Below are 14,927 nucleotides of genomic sequence, written 5' to 3' on the forward strand. Positions count from 1 at the left end.
GCCGAGGTCGTTAGTCGGCGCGTGCGGGACGGGAACGGTCGGGGCCCGGAGCTCCGCATCCTGAGGGACGGGCGCGGCGCAGAGCCCCGCGCGCTGGGACGGCTGTCGGCGGCACCTGGCTGACCGGACGGGTGACGGTGATCCGGAGTGTCGTGTTTGAGTCCGCTTATCGGTTAGATAAGAGAGCTGATACCGCTGCCTTTATCGGCGCGAATTGCGTTCTGTTCGCGAGTTGTGTCTGTAGCTCAGCTGGTGAAGCGTTACCTTACTTTTATTTGCAGGTGCCTTCCACCAAAAGAGCAGATCCTGCCGAACTACGAAGTATCTTTTTGCAGGTAAACAGACTCATCTGATGCTGCTTGGCCAGCAGACTTGTGTTTTTGGCTGTTTGTCACAGCACCGTCTGCGTGTTGGTGAGGGGACAAAATTGGTTATGTGGACAGAAGCTGAGGTTGCACGCAGGGTAGGGGGCCTCAGGCACTGAGGGGAGCCGCTGCTGTGTGGGTCGTGGTTAGCCATCGTAGCCTTACAGCGTTTTCTGAAATCTTTTCTAAATTCCTGTGACAGAAATGATTGCAACTGTAACCGAGACTGTTATTTTAAGTGCATGCTTCTGCGCTGTTCTGACTTCTATGGCTGTGTGACTTGTCTGTAAGCTTCAGCCGTGATCCTTCTGCAAATGGGTGGACTGTTGGCAATGTTTTCAGAATTTTGAATTGTTATTGTTAAGATTGATGTATTTCATAGTATTACCTCTCATGTAGGGCATTAGAATTGCTCTATCTGAATAATGGTGTTGTTTTATCCACTCCTCTTAGTTACAGCGAACCATCAATCTGAAAGGAAAAGCCAATCAATCTGTAACTTTTGAGAAGGTTTGAAATAGGTGGCTAGAACAATAGCAGCTGTTTTAGGTCCATAGCTGGGCCACTCATTTTTCTAAAATCACAACGGTATCTTTTTTCTTTCCTTTTGAATATTGCATGCTAAATTCAAGAAGTTTTACTCTGTAAAGAAGGAAATAATATATAAATAAGTATTACTACTGTGTTCAGTTTTGGGCCCCTCACAATGCGAAAGATATTGAGGCCCTGCAGCATGTCCAGAGTAGGGCAGTGAAGCAATGGAAGGTCTGGAACAGAAGTGTATGGGGAGCAGCTGAGGGAGTTGGGATTGTTCAGTCTATAGAGAAGGAGACTTGGGGGAAACCTTGTCACTCTCTACAGTGACTGAAAGGAGGTTGTCGTGAGGTGGGGGTTGGCCTCTTCTCCCAGCTAACAGTGATAGGAGCAGAAGGAACGGCCTTAAGTTGTGCCAGGGGAGGCTCAGGTTGGGTATTAGGAAAAATTTCTTGTCAGAAGGAGTGATGAGGTATTAGAACAGGCAGCTCAGGCAGGCAGTGGAGTCACTGTCCCTGGAGATCTTCAAGAAGAGTAGATGTGGCACTTGGGACGTGGGTTAGTGGGCATGGTGATGATGCATTGATAGTTGGTCTAGATTATTTTAGTGGTCTTTTCCAACTTTAATGATTCCACGATTTTCTAAGTAATGAATTCTGTTGTGGCATCTCTGACATGTAGCTTTCAGTCCTACCTTATTATCTAATAAATACTAAGTAGATGGAGAAACCTTTTTGCCTGAGAGAGAGATTATGCTTCAACCATCGTTTGGTGGGATCTTTGCTCTGTACAATGGATTATTCTGACAGTGTTGTTTGAATGCTAAAATTTAGATTTTTGGAGTCAAGCCATGAAAGCCTAAATGTTAGTTTCAAGTTGAAGTTACTCTATCACAGATTCATTTCTTATTCATAAGACTTTTTTTTTTTTATACAAGGAATGCACAAATGGTATAAAGATGTGTGCTTCTGGAACATCACATTGCTCTTCTTGTGGACTTTTTCAGGAAAGATAATTCTGCATATTGGATTGCAAAAAAAAAAAACAAACCGAGAATTATGATATGAAAATACTTTATTTAACTTGGAAAAGTAGACTCAGTATGAATCTTCAAGTCAATAGATGTACTTGCTTCTCGAAATAAGTATTTGAAGTCCTTGACATTGATGATACATGAAAAAGTGGAGAGGAGCTTAATCTTGAAGTTGTTGATATGACAATGTCTGTTTTAGTAACCTAAAAAGCAAATACTCCACAGTTGATGCCCTGAGGAGTCAAAAGTGCAAAAGCTCTCATCTCCCCTTGAGTGCCTGAGGATTGTATTAAAAAACAAAAGACAAGTTACTCAGACACACAGTTGCATAGGAAGAATTTATATGTTTTTGGGAAGATGGGCTATAGAATTTTAGAATTAATTCTAGTTGAAGATGATATTATATTAGTTTGATAGATAGCAAGCAAACTTAGTTGCAAACATTAACAAAATCTGAAGAGAACCCAGTCTTTCCAAGACTCGATTGTACTGTCTAGTTATGAAATACTCTTAGTGTTGCACACTTCAAGGGTCAGATATGTTGTGCTCTTTCCTGAGGGTGCAGGCCTGTTCTGTCAGCTTCAGTTAAAGGGCGTGCATTCCTTCTAAATTTGGCTTCCCTTGGAAATGGATGCAAGGCAAGATGGGAACTCTGGGCCCCTTCGTCACTGACCTTATTCTTAGAGAGTGTACTTAAATTTCCTTCTATTCATACATATCCTCCAATACAATAATGCCAACTCCTCTGTCAAAGTTTAAGGTATATATTAACGGATGCTTGACTTCTACCTTTCTCAGAATTTCTGAAGCTCGCTATGTGTTTTATTTTAAATCATTAAAAATTTAAAGCTTCACTTGTATGAGCTAAATGTTATGCTATTATTTCTATATAATCCATTCCCTACTTGCAGAACACGGTTAAAACGTCACTGTATACACCATCAAATAAATCACCTCTTAGATGTTTACTAACCACTGACTTCAGTGACAGCCATAACAGAAGAAAATCAAATCTGTGAAGGATCAAAGACTTGCATCAAATGACAGTTAACAGGTATCTTAGCGAGCCTTCATTCTTTTTCCTTAAGCAAGATACAGTCAACCCTGAGGAAAGATAGCTGAATGATTCTCTGTCAGCTGAATGTAAATGAAACCTGTTCAGCAAAGTGGAGAAATAATCATGATGACATTTTCAAATTTTCATACAGGAAGCACTCCCCCCACCTCCCTTAAAAATGTCCTGAATACTCAGAACTGAGACTAATCTTACTAAAAATAATATATTGAAAATACTACAGGACTCTTTTGTTTTGGAACTACTTTCTCTTCTGCCATGATAGAATTGTTGGGAGAGAAATCTCTTTAAACTGAAAGCTAACTGACTTTTCAAACTATGCATCACTTCTAGAAGTGTGGTGATACCTCATACTATGTGGTACAAATAGAGTTTTTGTGTGTTTGTATTTTGTGATGAGGTTTACAAAAAGGTCATGGAAACTCACCGTGTGCCTGAGGCAGTCTATAAATGTACATTAAGATTAAAAAAAATAAAATAAATAAACAGTAATCTAATTCATGCCTGAGGAAAAGAGAAATTTAATTAGTGTGTCATATTTTATATGCAAATTGAAGTTAACAATTGCCTTGTCTAATTGCAAAAGATACGTAAGCTGTATGGTGAAAGTGTCACTTGAGGACAGATTTTGTAAATACGTGCCAAAAGGGAATAGCCTAGCTACTTTGTCAGGCCTTAATTTATTGGCTTATGGCCAGGCTCTTTCCAAATACCATGACCTTCTCGTATGGAGCTGAACGTATCTGTCCTTTGATTATTTTAGTCTCCAAATTTTTAACAAAATTTCCCGTACACCTAACTCTAACAATTCGTTATGTGTGATATACTCAGATAAATTGGTGCCTGAATTTAGAAAGGCAATAGCATTTGCATTTTTTATCATCTTTGTAACACCCTCAATTGTCACGCAGTTGAATTCTGTTTTCTTTAAAGATGTGTTCAATGCTCTTCATATTCTGTGGTCCTTTGTTTATAAAACTTCAGTCAGATTACGTGTGTTGCAGCAGAGCTGTACTTCATAACGTGCTTTTTAGTCATATCAATATAAGGCTGTATGGGAACTGCTGGTCTCGGCCTGAACCTCTGATTGAGCACCTGAGGCAAGCAATGAGTCAGCCACGGGAGCACAGGTGAAGGCAATTCAGCTGTGCTACAGGTGCACCTCTCCTAGACCCCATTTAAGTGCTGACTGCCACTGAGGAAGGATCTCTTTCTGGAGATTGCTCCTAGTGGAGAATATTGTGAACCTACAGCATCGGTAAGCATTTTCCATTTATTATTCTCCTGTTACAATAATTTTACTTAGCCTAACTTTCCTGAATATTTCTTAGTTATAACATCTGTATATTCATTGATTACGCAAAGGCTGGGAAGAGAACCTTTCCAAGCCGTTACAGTGAAGCCACGCTTTCATCACGTCATCGCGTCGGCAGCAGCGCTGAATTGTGGGATTCCTGTCCGTTGCTCTGTGTTCCTGTTCTGTGGAAATCATCTGTATTAATTATGGATGAGTGAAATCATTTACTGTAGTCTTGCGAAAATCTCTTATCACAACCATGTGGTGTGGTAGAGATGAGGAGTTGTGGAAGAGTTGTGGGAATCTAAGGGAGGTGCCTGAGGGGATTTTGGTGCTGATACTCTATGCTGAAACAGCATCCTGGCAGAATGTGGTAAAAGGAGCATAGGAGACAGAAGTGATTTCCTTAATCCTAATAGAATGTTACAGCTTACCAGGTATGTTGTATAGGTGGCATTGTCATTCCTGTGGGTTCCTGGCAGGGGCTCTTTTTGTTACTCTTTCACAAAAACCTGTCTCACGTGACTCAAGATGTAACAGTATATAGTGGAAATGTTGCAAATGATGGATAAGGCCTTAGATTGAAGTTCAGATTTCCTTGCATAAATGTTGCGCTATAGCAGATGGGAATGGAGTGAACGTTGCCTTTTCTGCAGAGAACTCTTAGGCTGATATCCTTCAATGGCTGGAGCCTAGGAATGTGTACTGCATTTGTACAAATGAACTGAAAGCCAGTACTTCCATTTCACACCAATATTCTCATGAAACAGCCGTGAAATTTTGTAACGTTGTTTCTCTGAAGGAACATGTTTTTATGTGTATGTGTGAAGATTTGCATTCTGTATACAAGTAGACTGATTGTACAGGAGGAGATGGATTTAAAGCTATTAAATAAGCTTGCTTACAGGTTTTGTGAGCAAATATGCTTAGAAACATTCAGTCAGTAAAATGCATTTGATTGCAGTAAGTTAGTGAACTAGAAATCTTTTATGAGCTACTTTTCTACGTTCTAGCATGTAGACATAGTTTAATCTTACAATCTGAAAACTTAAGTTTTGTATCTAAGTTTATTGTTATGTCATAAATAGAAAAAAAAATCTGCAACTGTTCTGCCATCTTGAATTATTTTTTATACATGATCAGTAAATTTGTTATTTAAGTGAGAAATGCCAAAGCTGTTCATTTCTGGACAAACAAATCTGAAAAATTATTTCTCACAAAAGGAGAAAACAGTTTAAGTATGTACAGTAATTATGAGTGATAGTGATTAGGATCAATTAATTAGAAGATGTCTTGTACTAGAAACTTTGAGAGGAAGTTTGTACTGTGTTTTCACAGTGCAACTGCAATTGAAAAGCTGTAGTTGTAAATTTGTGCAATTACCTGACCGTTTATGAAAATGCATGATTGTCTTTTGGTTTTTTTTTTTTTGGATACATTATTCCACAGGGACCACATGGACAACTAGCATTACAATGCAATTGCATGTTTTAACCAAATCCTTTAATTTAGAGCAGTTGAATGCAGTTGCACTGTTTAAGTGATAGTCAATAAAGATGCTGATTTGGTGATCACTGATAATTAATGTCTAAATGGATTAATTGTTATGTGGTTTTGTTTTTTTTTTTGCTATCTCTCTAGTATGCCAGTGTTGAGAAAGATGGAGAGCGTTACATGACCCCAGAAGATTTTGTGCAGAAATACCTAGGACTCTATACAGATCCACGTTACAATCCTAAAACAGTACAGCTGTTGGCTGGAGTGGCAGATCAAACTAAAGATGGGTGAGAATTTTGTTTTCCATTAGAAGCCTGTAATGTGTTGGTAATGTGTTTCTTTGGTAATTGCATTTTCCAAAATGCAGTATTGATTTTATTATTCTTCAAGCTTAATTAGATAACTTTTTTTTTTCTCTCAAGTGCAGTAGACTAACTTTGTGGAACTTGAGGAAAAAGAGACAATGATTAACAGTGTAGAGTTCACTTTTAAAGGAGATTTGGCAATTACTGCAAATGCAGAGGAAGATACACCGTAAATCAGTTTAATGCAGTCTGACTGCTTTGCAAAAGTTCTTTTTTGTGTACTCGCATCCATGACTGGATACTAAGAGTCCTTAGTATGCACAATTAAACATGGAAAAGTGGAAAAGGAGTACAATTCGTATCAAACAACTGAGGACTTTTTTTAGTGTTCTGGCTATTAGGAAGAAGAGACACTACTGAGTATATGAAGCAAGAAGGTGTTTGCCTAATTCAGATGAGGTCACACCACATACAGCTTTTCTGGCATTGCTTATAGGTGATATTGCTTGCTTTTAGACTTCTTTCTGAAATTAACATATAAAATGTCCATTCCATTGAGGTGGTACCCTCTAACCTATTTGTCTTCAAAGAAGAATCTTCTTTTGCTGTGTGCAAGCATGGGCATTTTTAAGTGAAGAGATCAAGATGAATCAGAGAAGAGGTCAAAACTGCAGAAAGAAGGGAGTGCATTATAGAGAAGAGATGGAAAGTTGCTGTTAAAATAAAATGTGTAAATAGATATCATTTATATTCATTTGAAAGTCCCTTAACTTCATTGGTTTTATGAGTCTGAACCAGACCTTTGACATCACTTAAATGCTTTTGTTTTTCTATATTTTGTTTAAGAAGGTTTTACTAGTTTGCACAGCATCCTGAGCAACTTGCACAGTGTCTGTACTTTACAAACAGAATTTTATATGTAAAAAATGAGAAATTTTATAGTAAATGAGAAATATAAAATCTCCTATTTGATGTAATGATAGCTTCCAAAAATAAAATTGCAGCATTTTGATAATAACTGTAATATATGTGTGTGTGTGTGTGTGTGTGTGTGTGTGTGTTTGATAAATCCAAATAACTTGTCTCACTGCTTGTAGTACGTGGCAGTAGTTTGTTGTGTTGTTTCAGATTGAAAATGCACAGATTAAAAATGTACACATCTGTTGAAGTAATAGTCTAACTGATGACTGCTAAACCAACATGTTGAGTACCTTGTTTCTCTGAAAGCTGTTGATTGTCTTTTAGGGTGTATGTTTCTTCAGAAACAGTAAGAAGTCAGTAATTTTTTTTAATTGCTACCACAGAACTTGACAATGAGACATCGGGTTTTTCTGTTGTTCTCTCTGTGAATATAAGCTTTTCTTAGGTGCCTTTTTTCTAGTCTGGGTAATGTTGGAAGTGAGGTAATCAGATATGGGTAAGTGTCCTCCATCTGGTTCTGTGTGGAAACATTGAACTTGCACCTGTTGATATTTGGCTGAAATGTATTCTCTTAAGTGTTGTAATCTGTATTTCTCTACTCATTAATTCATGTGTGAGTACTAGCATTCAAGAGTGCTATACCCACATCAATCATTGGTTTACTTATTTTTGCATTTGCATTATTCCTTTTATAGTTAGCTGTGATATGCCAAAATCTTGCATCATCAGTACAGAGAATTTAATCTGTAGCATTAATAGTTATTGTAGTCTTCTGCTGAATTCCAGTAATACATTACATCCTTCCACGGTCTTAAAAATTAATTTATAAAGTCCAAAGAGGTATCACTATTCTTATTTTGTACAGATACTTGTGAATCAAAAGACAGTCCAAGGTCACGCAGCAAGTAATTGAGAAGCTTTGGTCCCGTTATGAAATTTCATTCCTGTATCAGTTTTCAAAATCTGCTAGGCTTGCCTGACAAGGTCTAAATTAGAGTTGTCTGTTATCTGTTAAATGCAGTGGAACTTCACTGATGCTGCTATTAAGCATTCCTGTATCACAGATTGCTGGCACTACTTTTAAAATTAGGATTAGGGTACATATCCTTTATTAATAATGTACTCACATATAAATGCGTCAAAACCACCTTCTCAGTTACAGAAGTCCTATCTGATATTGTAGATATTCAGGTTTTAAAATAAAAAAAAAAACTTCTGCCTTCAAACCTGCAAAATTTCAGTAGTCGTTTCAGATTCTACATTTTAATTGCCTGTTTCTGGCTACTCTGCCTATCAGCATATCATTCTTAGAGTTTGAAAGTGGGTTCTTCAATGAGCTCCTGAAGAAAGAGTCAATGTTTCACTTTGTGGACAGTCACAGCAAGGTTATATGTTATGTCCAAAAGCTGTGTTGTGTGGATAAAGAGCAAAAAGTTGTAGTAGGAAACAAGGAAAGACAGAATAACTGTAAGCATGTGGCTTACTTTGTGTGCTTTTGGAGAGTGACAATGCAGAAGAAATAAGAGGAATGGAATTTTTTAAAAATGATAACAATAAAATAAGAGTACAGCAGATTCACAGAATGATGCTTAACTAGTGTTTGGTTGGGAAGCTTGCTTGTTCCATTTAATCTACCTCTTGTTATTTCCACCCTGATGGGATTGCTGAAAATATTCCTGCTTTTAGACATTGCAAGCTGAATATATAGAATATATAGAAGGGAAGTTGAATGTATCTATCTCCTATTGCTGTAGGCACTGTTAAAGGGAGCTTTCTGGAGAATGATTTCTTTCAGGTTCAGGCTTCTACAAGAATGAATTCTACAGGGATCATCACTTGATTTTTGTCTGTCATAAACCTTCCTGGTTAGGAATTAACACTAGATTTGCGCTTGTATGTGTGATGTGTTTGGAAATAAGAATATTCCCAATTATTTGAAAGATTAATAGTATCAAAGACTCAATTTCTTTGATACTAGACCTTTATCTATCAGGCTCATCCTTTGCGTGAAGTTGACTTTGCGTCTGGAAAACCATTTTCTCATCTTTGATTTCATGGATAATGTACGAGAAATTAATAATGTAATTCTATGTTTTCCATGTCTTAATTCCTTCCAAAGTCGCATTTTTTTCTGCATTTTCTGTATGCTGCATATATGCATGTATGTTAAAATACATGATCTTGTTGAAGTATCTCAACTCTACTTTGCATATACTTTGACAAAGACTATGTAAGCTATGTAAGACTATGTAATGGTTAGATGTTTTTCCCCTAAGAGGATTTTATATGTGTGTTTAACAATAAGTGATCTATTTATGGAGTAATAATTATGAGCTAATGATTTTCTGTGGAAGTTACTAAATGTACTATCAAATTTACTAAAAGAGTTCATTTTATAAATTCGGATCATTTATGTACATTTAATGAAATGTACCACCTACAGAGATATCTACTTGTTTTAACAACATCTAACTAAGTAGTACATTTTTACTTAAAAATGTTGAAAATTCTTATTCCCACTGACAATTTATTTGATGTTAAAATAGATATGCCATCGCTTATGTCTGTACTCAGGAGCCTGAAACTGAGTGGAAAACTCTCATCAATCTGGCTGTTGTTTTTAAAACCTAGGGATTTTGCTTGCACTGTTTTGAAAGGCCATGGCATGTGCCCACATGACATATCCTTATGGATACACAGTGCAGTTTTGTTGTTCTGTGCCAACATGATCACTTATCTTCTGACTTGAGGCTTGTCTTGCTGTAGCTTCTCTTATGTAGGATCTTTTCTTTTTTTTTCTACTTGTCATAGTAAACTGAGTTTCTCTAGAGGAGTTCTTTGTGATTGTCGTATTTGTGCATCCATTCAAGTCTGTGTGTGTGTGTTGAAAATGAGGACTTCGGTTTGTATGCAGCATTCTAGAGATGTTGTGAGAGTCCTGTCTGGCGATACTGCTGCTTCCTCTTCTCGACTAAAAACAGGTCTCCTGATACATCCTGAGTTGCATTTTTCTGTATGGTGAATGTCTCACACATGCAGCTCATTGTCTTGCAATGAAGTGTTACGCTCAAATCCTTAGCTTCCTTGATCATGTCTTAACTCTCCAAACATTCTTGTTTCTCTCTTTCTTGTCCTTTCCTTGCTTTATATGACCTTCAAGTTCATGTAATATTTGAGGTGTAATTTTTTAAATATATACATAGTAAAGTATAACTTTATTATGAATATGTTGTTTTAAGAGTATATATATTGTATAGGATCTTCCTATGCTTACATTAAACACTTTTCTTTTTCACGAGAAATATAAAAATTATTAATTATTATGTAATTAATATGTTATTAAAATTAATATAACAACAGATCCTTGAATTTCATGCTGATAGAACTCTTATGGATTTTTTTATGTATCAATTTTTAAGTGCTGTCTGTGTAAATTTATATTTATGAGTTAGTAAAGAGTCCGTACTCACTGAGAATTGGTTATATTTTGTTATTAGTGGGTATGAAGAACTCCACTCCTCTTCTGGTACAAGAAAGTGAGCCACATAAAGCTTAAGTAACTACTCAATTATAACAAACAACTCTTTCTATTTCTAGTATAGAATCTTAACTTTTGAGTAGTAGAACTTAATTTTAATAATTGAATCAGAACACTTAGAGCATCAAGTACAAAATGTTATTGATATTGTGTATAGTCTGTTGAAATCTTTATAACTTCTGTATTTTCCTTTGTAGGTTGATTTCCTTTCAAGAATTTTTGGCATTTGAATCTGTTTTGTGTACTCCAGATGCAATATTCGTTGTTGCTTTTCAGTTATTTGACAAGAATGGCAATGGAGAAGTAACATTTGGTAAGAATGTCTAAAAAAACAACAAAACAACAACAAAAAAACAAAAACGGTTTAAGAAAGTAATAATAGTAGGAATGCAAGAGTAGCTCTCATAGCTAGAAACACACTTTACATAGTGTTTTACTCATTTCCTTAAACAGTTTGCATGAGTAATTTTTTTCTTCCAAGTTTTACAAGCTTAAAAAATGCATAGTAAAAATATATTTTGTTCTATCTTTTTGAATCAAGATTTTTCATCTTCGTGGAAGTACTTAATACTGTTTTGTTCAGAATCATCCTAAGTGAAAGTCTTATGTGTCATGAATTTTGATCTCCTTCATCTTGAGGAGTTTTTAAAATTTGTTTAGATTCTCCTCATCTCTTTGCAGAGTTGTCATTAAATATGATAAGGGTTCAAAATAAAAATGAAAGAGATCTAATCTTTTGAGTTCTTAGTCTAATATTCCAATTGAGCAGCACCTTTATATAATGAATGTAACTTCTAGCTGATTAATGTATTATTACAAAATTATGAAGAAACAATGGTTTTTAAGTTTCTTTTTTTTTTTCTCTCAACATATGTTAGTAATTGGACAAAATTATTTAGGCTAACTTTATGACGTCACTTAAAAACATTGCAGTTTAAGGAGAACTAGGTTTTGTATTAAAAAAACTTTGTAGTTCTATGAAAATTAGATAAATGTTATTTAATGAAAATTATATGTTATTTCTATCCAAAAGAATAAACTGCTCAATAAAGAACAAACGTACTGTGCTTGGATTTGTAACCACTTGCTGTTTGTACTACTTCATTTTTATGGAAACTCTTTCAACTTTGAAAAAAGTTGAAACAAATAATGCATGTGTCTTTGTATGGAAACACTGCTCGAGTTATGACATCTATTAAATTACATGATTAACTGAATTGTCAAATACTAAGCAATTTGGACACAACATCTAGAATTAAGCTAAGGTGGAGTCAGTAAAGGTAGACAGAAAGCAGACAAACTATCACAACTGGTGTGACTATGTTAATGATCGTGTCTGTAATAACCTCACTAAATGAGGATTATGTACTAGCTGATGCAAACACAGTTGAAATAGTTGGTTCTGTAAAACAACAAAAAACAACTTAGGTGATACACAAATTTCTCAATCAGACTGAATTGTTGCTTTCACTGTTATCTTAAAGCTAAAAGAACAATACAGACAAGAGAAACTAAAGCAGTTGCACATTTTTTTTTCTCCATGCCTTTCTCATATACCTGATATACCTCAAATAGCAAACTTGCTAATGAATTTAAGATTTACTAATGACCTCTTGTTTTAGCAAAATAAATTTTATTGTAATTATGACTGCATTTAATTGTAAGTTGTATCATATCCGAAGTACTTAGTTTTGTAGCTCCTTTTCATTTGCATTTTGTATGTTGTTGGTAAAATGGGCTACTTATTTTTACTTTGTAGGGATATTATGCAAATTAATGTATGTAGGAAAAGTAAAAATGATGATATATGACATTTGGTAACTCTGCAATTTATAAATTGATCTTGTTTCCTTTAGAGACTGTTTCTTAAATGTGACCTGCACTCTTTCATTTTCACACCACATCAACAGAAGGACATGGAGTTTAGTTTCATGTAAAAACAGGAGAATATATTAGGATTTTCCCAAGTCTTTGGAGGAAGATGATCAAGGTGAAACATGACACTTGCGCTGCTCATTTTCTTCAAAGAATCTTTCCCAATGGCTGAGGAGGAAGGAAAGACTTGATCTCTTCAGTTAGTAGACTTTGCATTCCATGCAGGTCTGAATAAGTAAAGATAATTATAGATTAAGATTACTACACTGTGAAATGTAACATACTGTATGCATCTCAATATGTAGAATTTTTAATATATAAACATCTAAAAGTCATAGTAAAATATTAAGCTTAGCCAATTAGTGTGTAAATTGCTATTAGACATGTCATCTCACATTGGTAGGTAATTTATCTGGACTACAGATAAACCACGTTGATTACAGGAACAAACACGAGTCAAGATTTTCTATCTCATATGCAGTGCTTTGGGAATGTAACTGTATTGATTCTGAAGCTAACTCAAATCAGCATGTCATGCTGTAATTGAGATGGATTTATTGAAGTTTTTCTTCACTGTGCTTTTAGAGCAAGGAGTGGAAATGTTGGACAGTGGAACACAGGATTGGGATGGGTGGACATGAGATAACATTGATGTATTTAAGCTGGTCTCAAACCGTAACACTAGAGGAAAAAAGCCATGCTGGCTCCGATCCCATATTCTTCTGCACCCAAGCTGGTCATGTCCCCAAATCATTTCAGTACGACTGTATGGCATTTTCAAAAATTGCCCTAATCTATTCAAATTTTTCACTTATCTGGAGGGAGTTAAGTGTTTGTTGATTCTTTAGACCTGGCTGTATGTTTTAAAGTTGTTCCAGGGAGATTCCCATCTACTTTCTAGGATTTAGTTACTGTCATGAACTCAGATTGTATTTTAGCACTTAATCTTCTTGCAGTTCTCTTTACCTTCAATCTGTGATTTGTCTCTGCAAAAGTTTGCTTTCCAGTTCTCCAGCGAGGAGCCATTATGTAATATACATTACAAAATAACCCATGTCTTTCGAGTTGAAAAATTGAAGAGGGCAATTAATTTTTTATTCTTTAGAAAATGTTTGATAGAAATACAAGTCCGCTATGTGGCACTAATCAACGTCTTTGTCAATGCAATATTGTGTTAATTCAATTCATGTTGTTGAATTGAGATGCTTTTTGTGTGCTGAATTTGATGCTTGGATGTCCTCTACTTTCTTATTGCTCTGGAATATTCTTCCAGGAATTTTTGACATCCTGAAGTCTATGACTAACTGCCACAGATGTACTGGTAGTATATTGCAGTTTTTGTATTTAAGATCTGTTGCAAGAAAATTGAATTAGACCTACTTCATATGAGCAAACTATTTTAATAACCCAGTGATACAAATGGCGGTGTAATCCAAATTAACTTTTTAATCATGAAGAATAGGGGGAAAAAATTATGATTAAAAGTTTGCATGTCTTCATAAAAGATTCCTAGGTTAATATTTTATGGGAAATGTGTTGATGATCCCTTACAATATTGCTTTGATCATTTTTTTTATATCATTTAAAAGATAACAGCTAAGACAGATAAAGTGTTATTTTTTCCCCCATGTATTATCTTTCTAGTTTTGAGTTTCTGCCTGTAGCCAGAAAAGAAGAATCATTCTTTTGTTTTGTTCATGGCGTGTAACTGACCAAGCTATTTAACATGAGTGAAATATTTAAAAGCAGACCATGAACTTAGTGCTGTTCCACTAAGGAAGAGCTGTAAAGGAATTTTGACCTGAATTGAGGCTAGAGCAAATCTTCACATGAAATCTGTTCAAGTTACTTAGAGATGTTCTGTACTGAAACAGATGCTACTTGCTGCAAAAAAGGCAAGTGTGACTATCACAGAATTTTCTCCCTAGAAATACTTTTTTCTAAATGTAAATAAAATCTTTATATTTTATCCCTTGGACAAACCATACAGTGATCAGAACTGTATGAGTTCTAATTGGAATATACAATTTCAAGGCTTTTTGCAGAGTAGAGTCACCGCAAAGAAAGCTATTCTCTGATAAACTGGAGCATTTTGGAGATCATTTTTTATTTAAATACCTGTGCGGATGTGGATAGATAAACAGAGCTAAAGCAGTGAGATTTGGAAACAATTTTACTACCTTCATGATTATTCTGTATTCAGAGTTTTAAAATTATTTTTTAGAAAAATGGAAAATATTTATGAAACCAAATATAAGGCTTTAAAAAATATCCTGCAGCTCAACGTAACATTAAAAATATTATGTAGACTATAATGGCTCTTCTTCCAAGACATGAGGAGTATAAAGGGATTGGATAACTATTACTCCAACTATATAAAGATTACAATGCCAATGAATGAAATAAGCATCGATGTAATGAAATTGTTTCAGATGCTGAGTGTACTGTGGTACTGAAATCTCATCCATCTATTTTCTTAAAATAATC

General features: G+C 35.4%; 1 protein-coding gene across 1 annotated transcript in view; it reads left to right on the top strand.

Annotated features, from left to right (window-relative positions):
* Positions 1 to 88: 88 nt before the first annotated feature.
* Positions 89 to 14,927, top strand: part of LOC100539663 (calcium-binding mitochondrial carrier protein Aralar1-like) — a 30,657-nt gene continuing 15,818 nt past the window's right edge. The window contains exons 1-4 of the mRNA XM_010713745.3: positions 89 to 172; positions 282 to 335; positions 5,946 to 6,088; positions 10,763 to 10,878. Of these exons, the coding sequence (XP_010712047.1) occupies positions 5,979 to 6,088; positions 10,763 to 10,878 (226 nt within the window). The 5' untranslated portion in view covers positions 89 to 172; positions 282 to 335; positions 5,946 to 5,978. The remainder of the gene's footprint in view (positions 173 to 281; positions 336 to 5,945; positions 6,089 to 10,762; positions 10,879 to 14,927) is intronic.

This window comes from Meleagris gallopavo, chromosome 7 (assembly GCF_000146605.3).
Source record: "Meleagris gallopavo isolate NT-WF06-2002-E0010 breed Aviagen turkey brand Nicholas breeding stock chromosome 7, Turkey_5.1, whole genome shotgun sequence".
Lineage (NCBI taxonomy): Eukaryota > Metazoa > Chordata > Aves > Galliformes > Phasianidae > Meleagris > Meleagris gallopavo.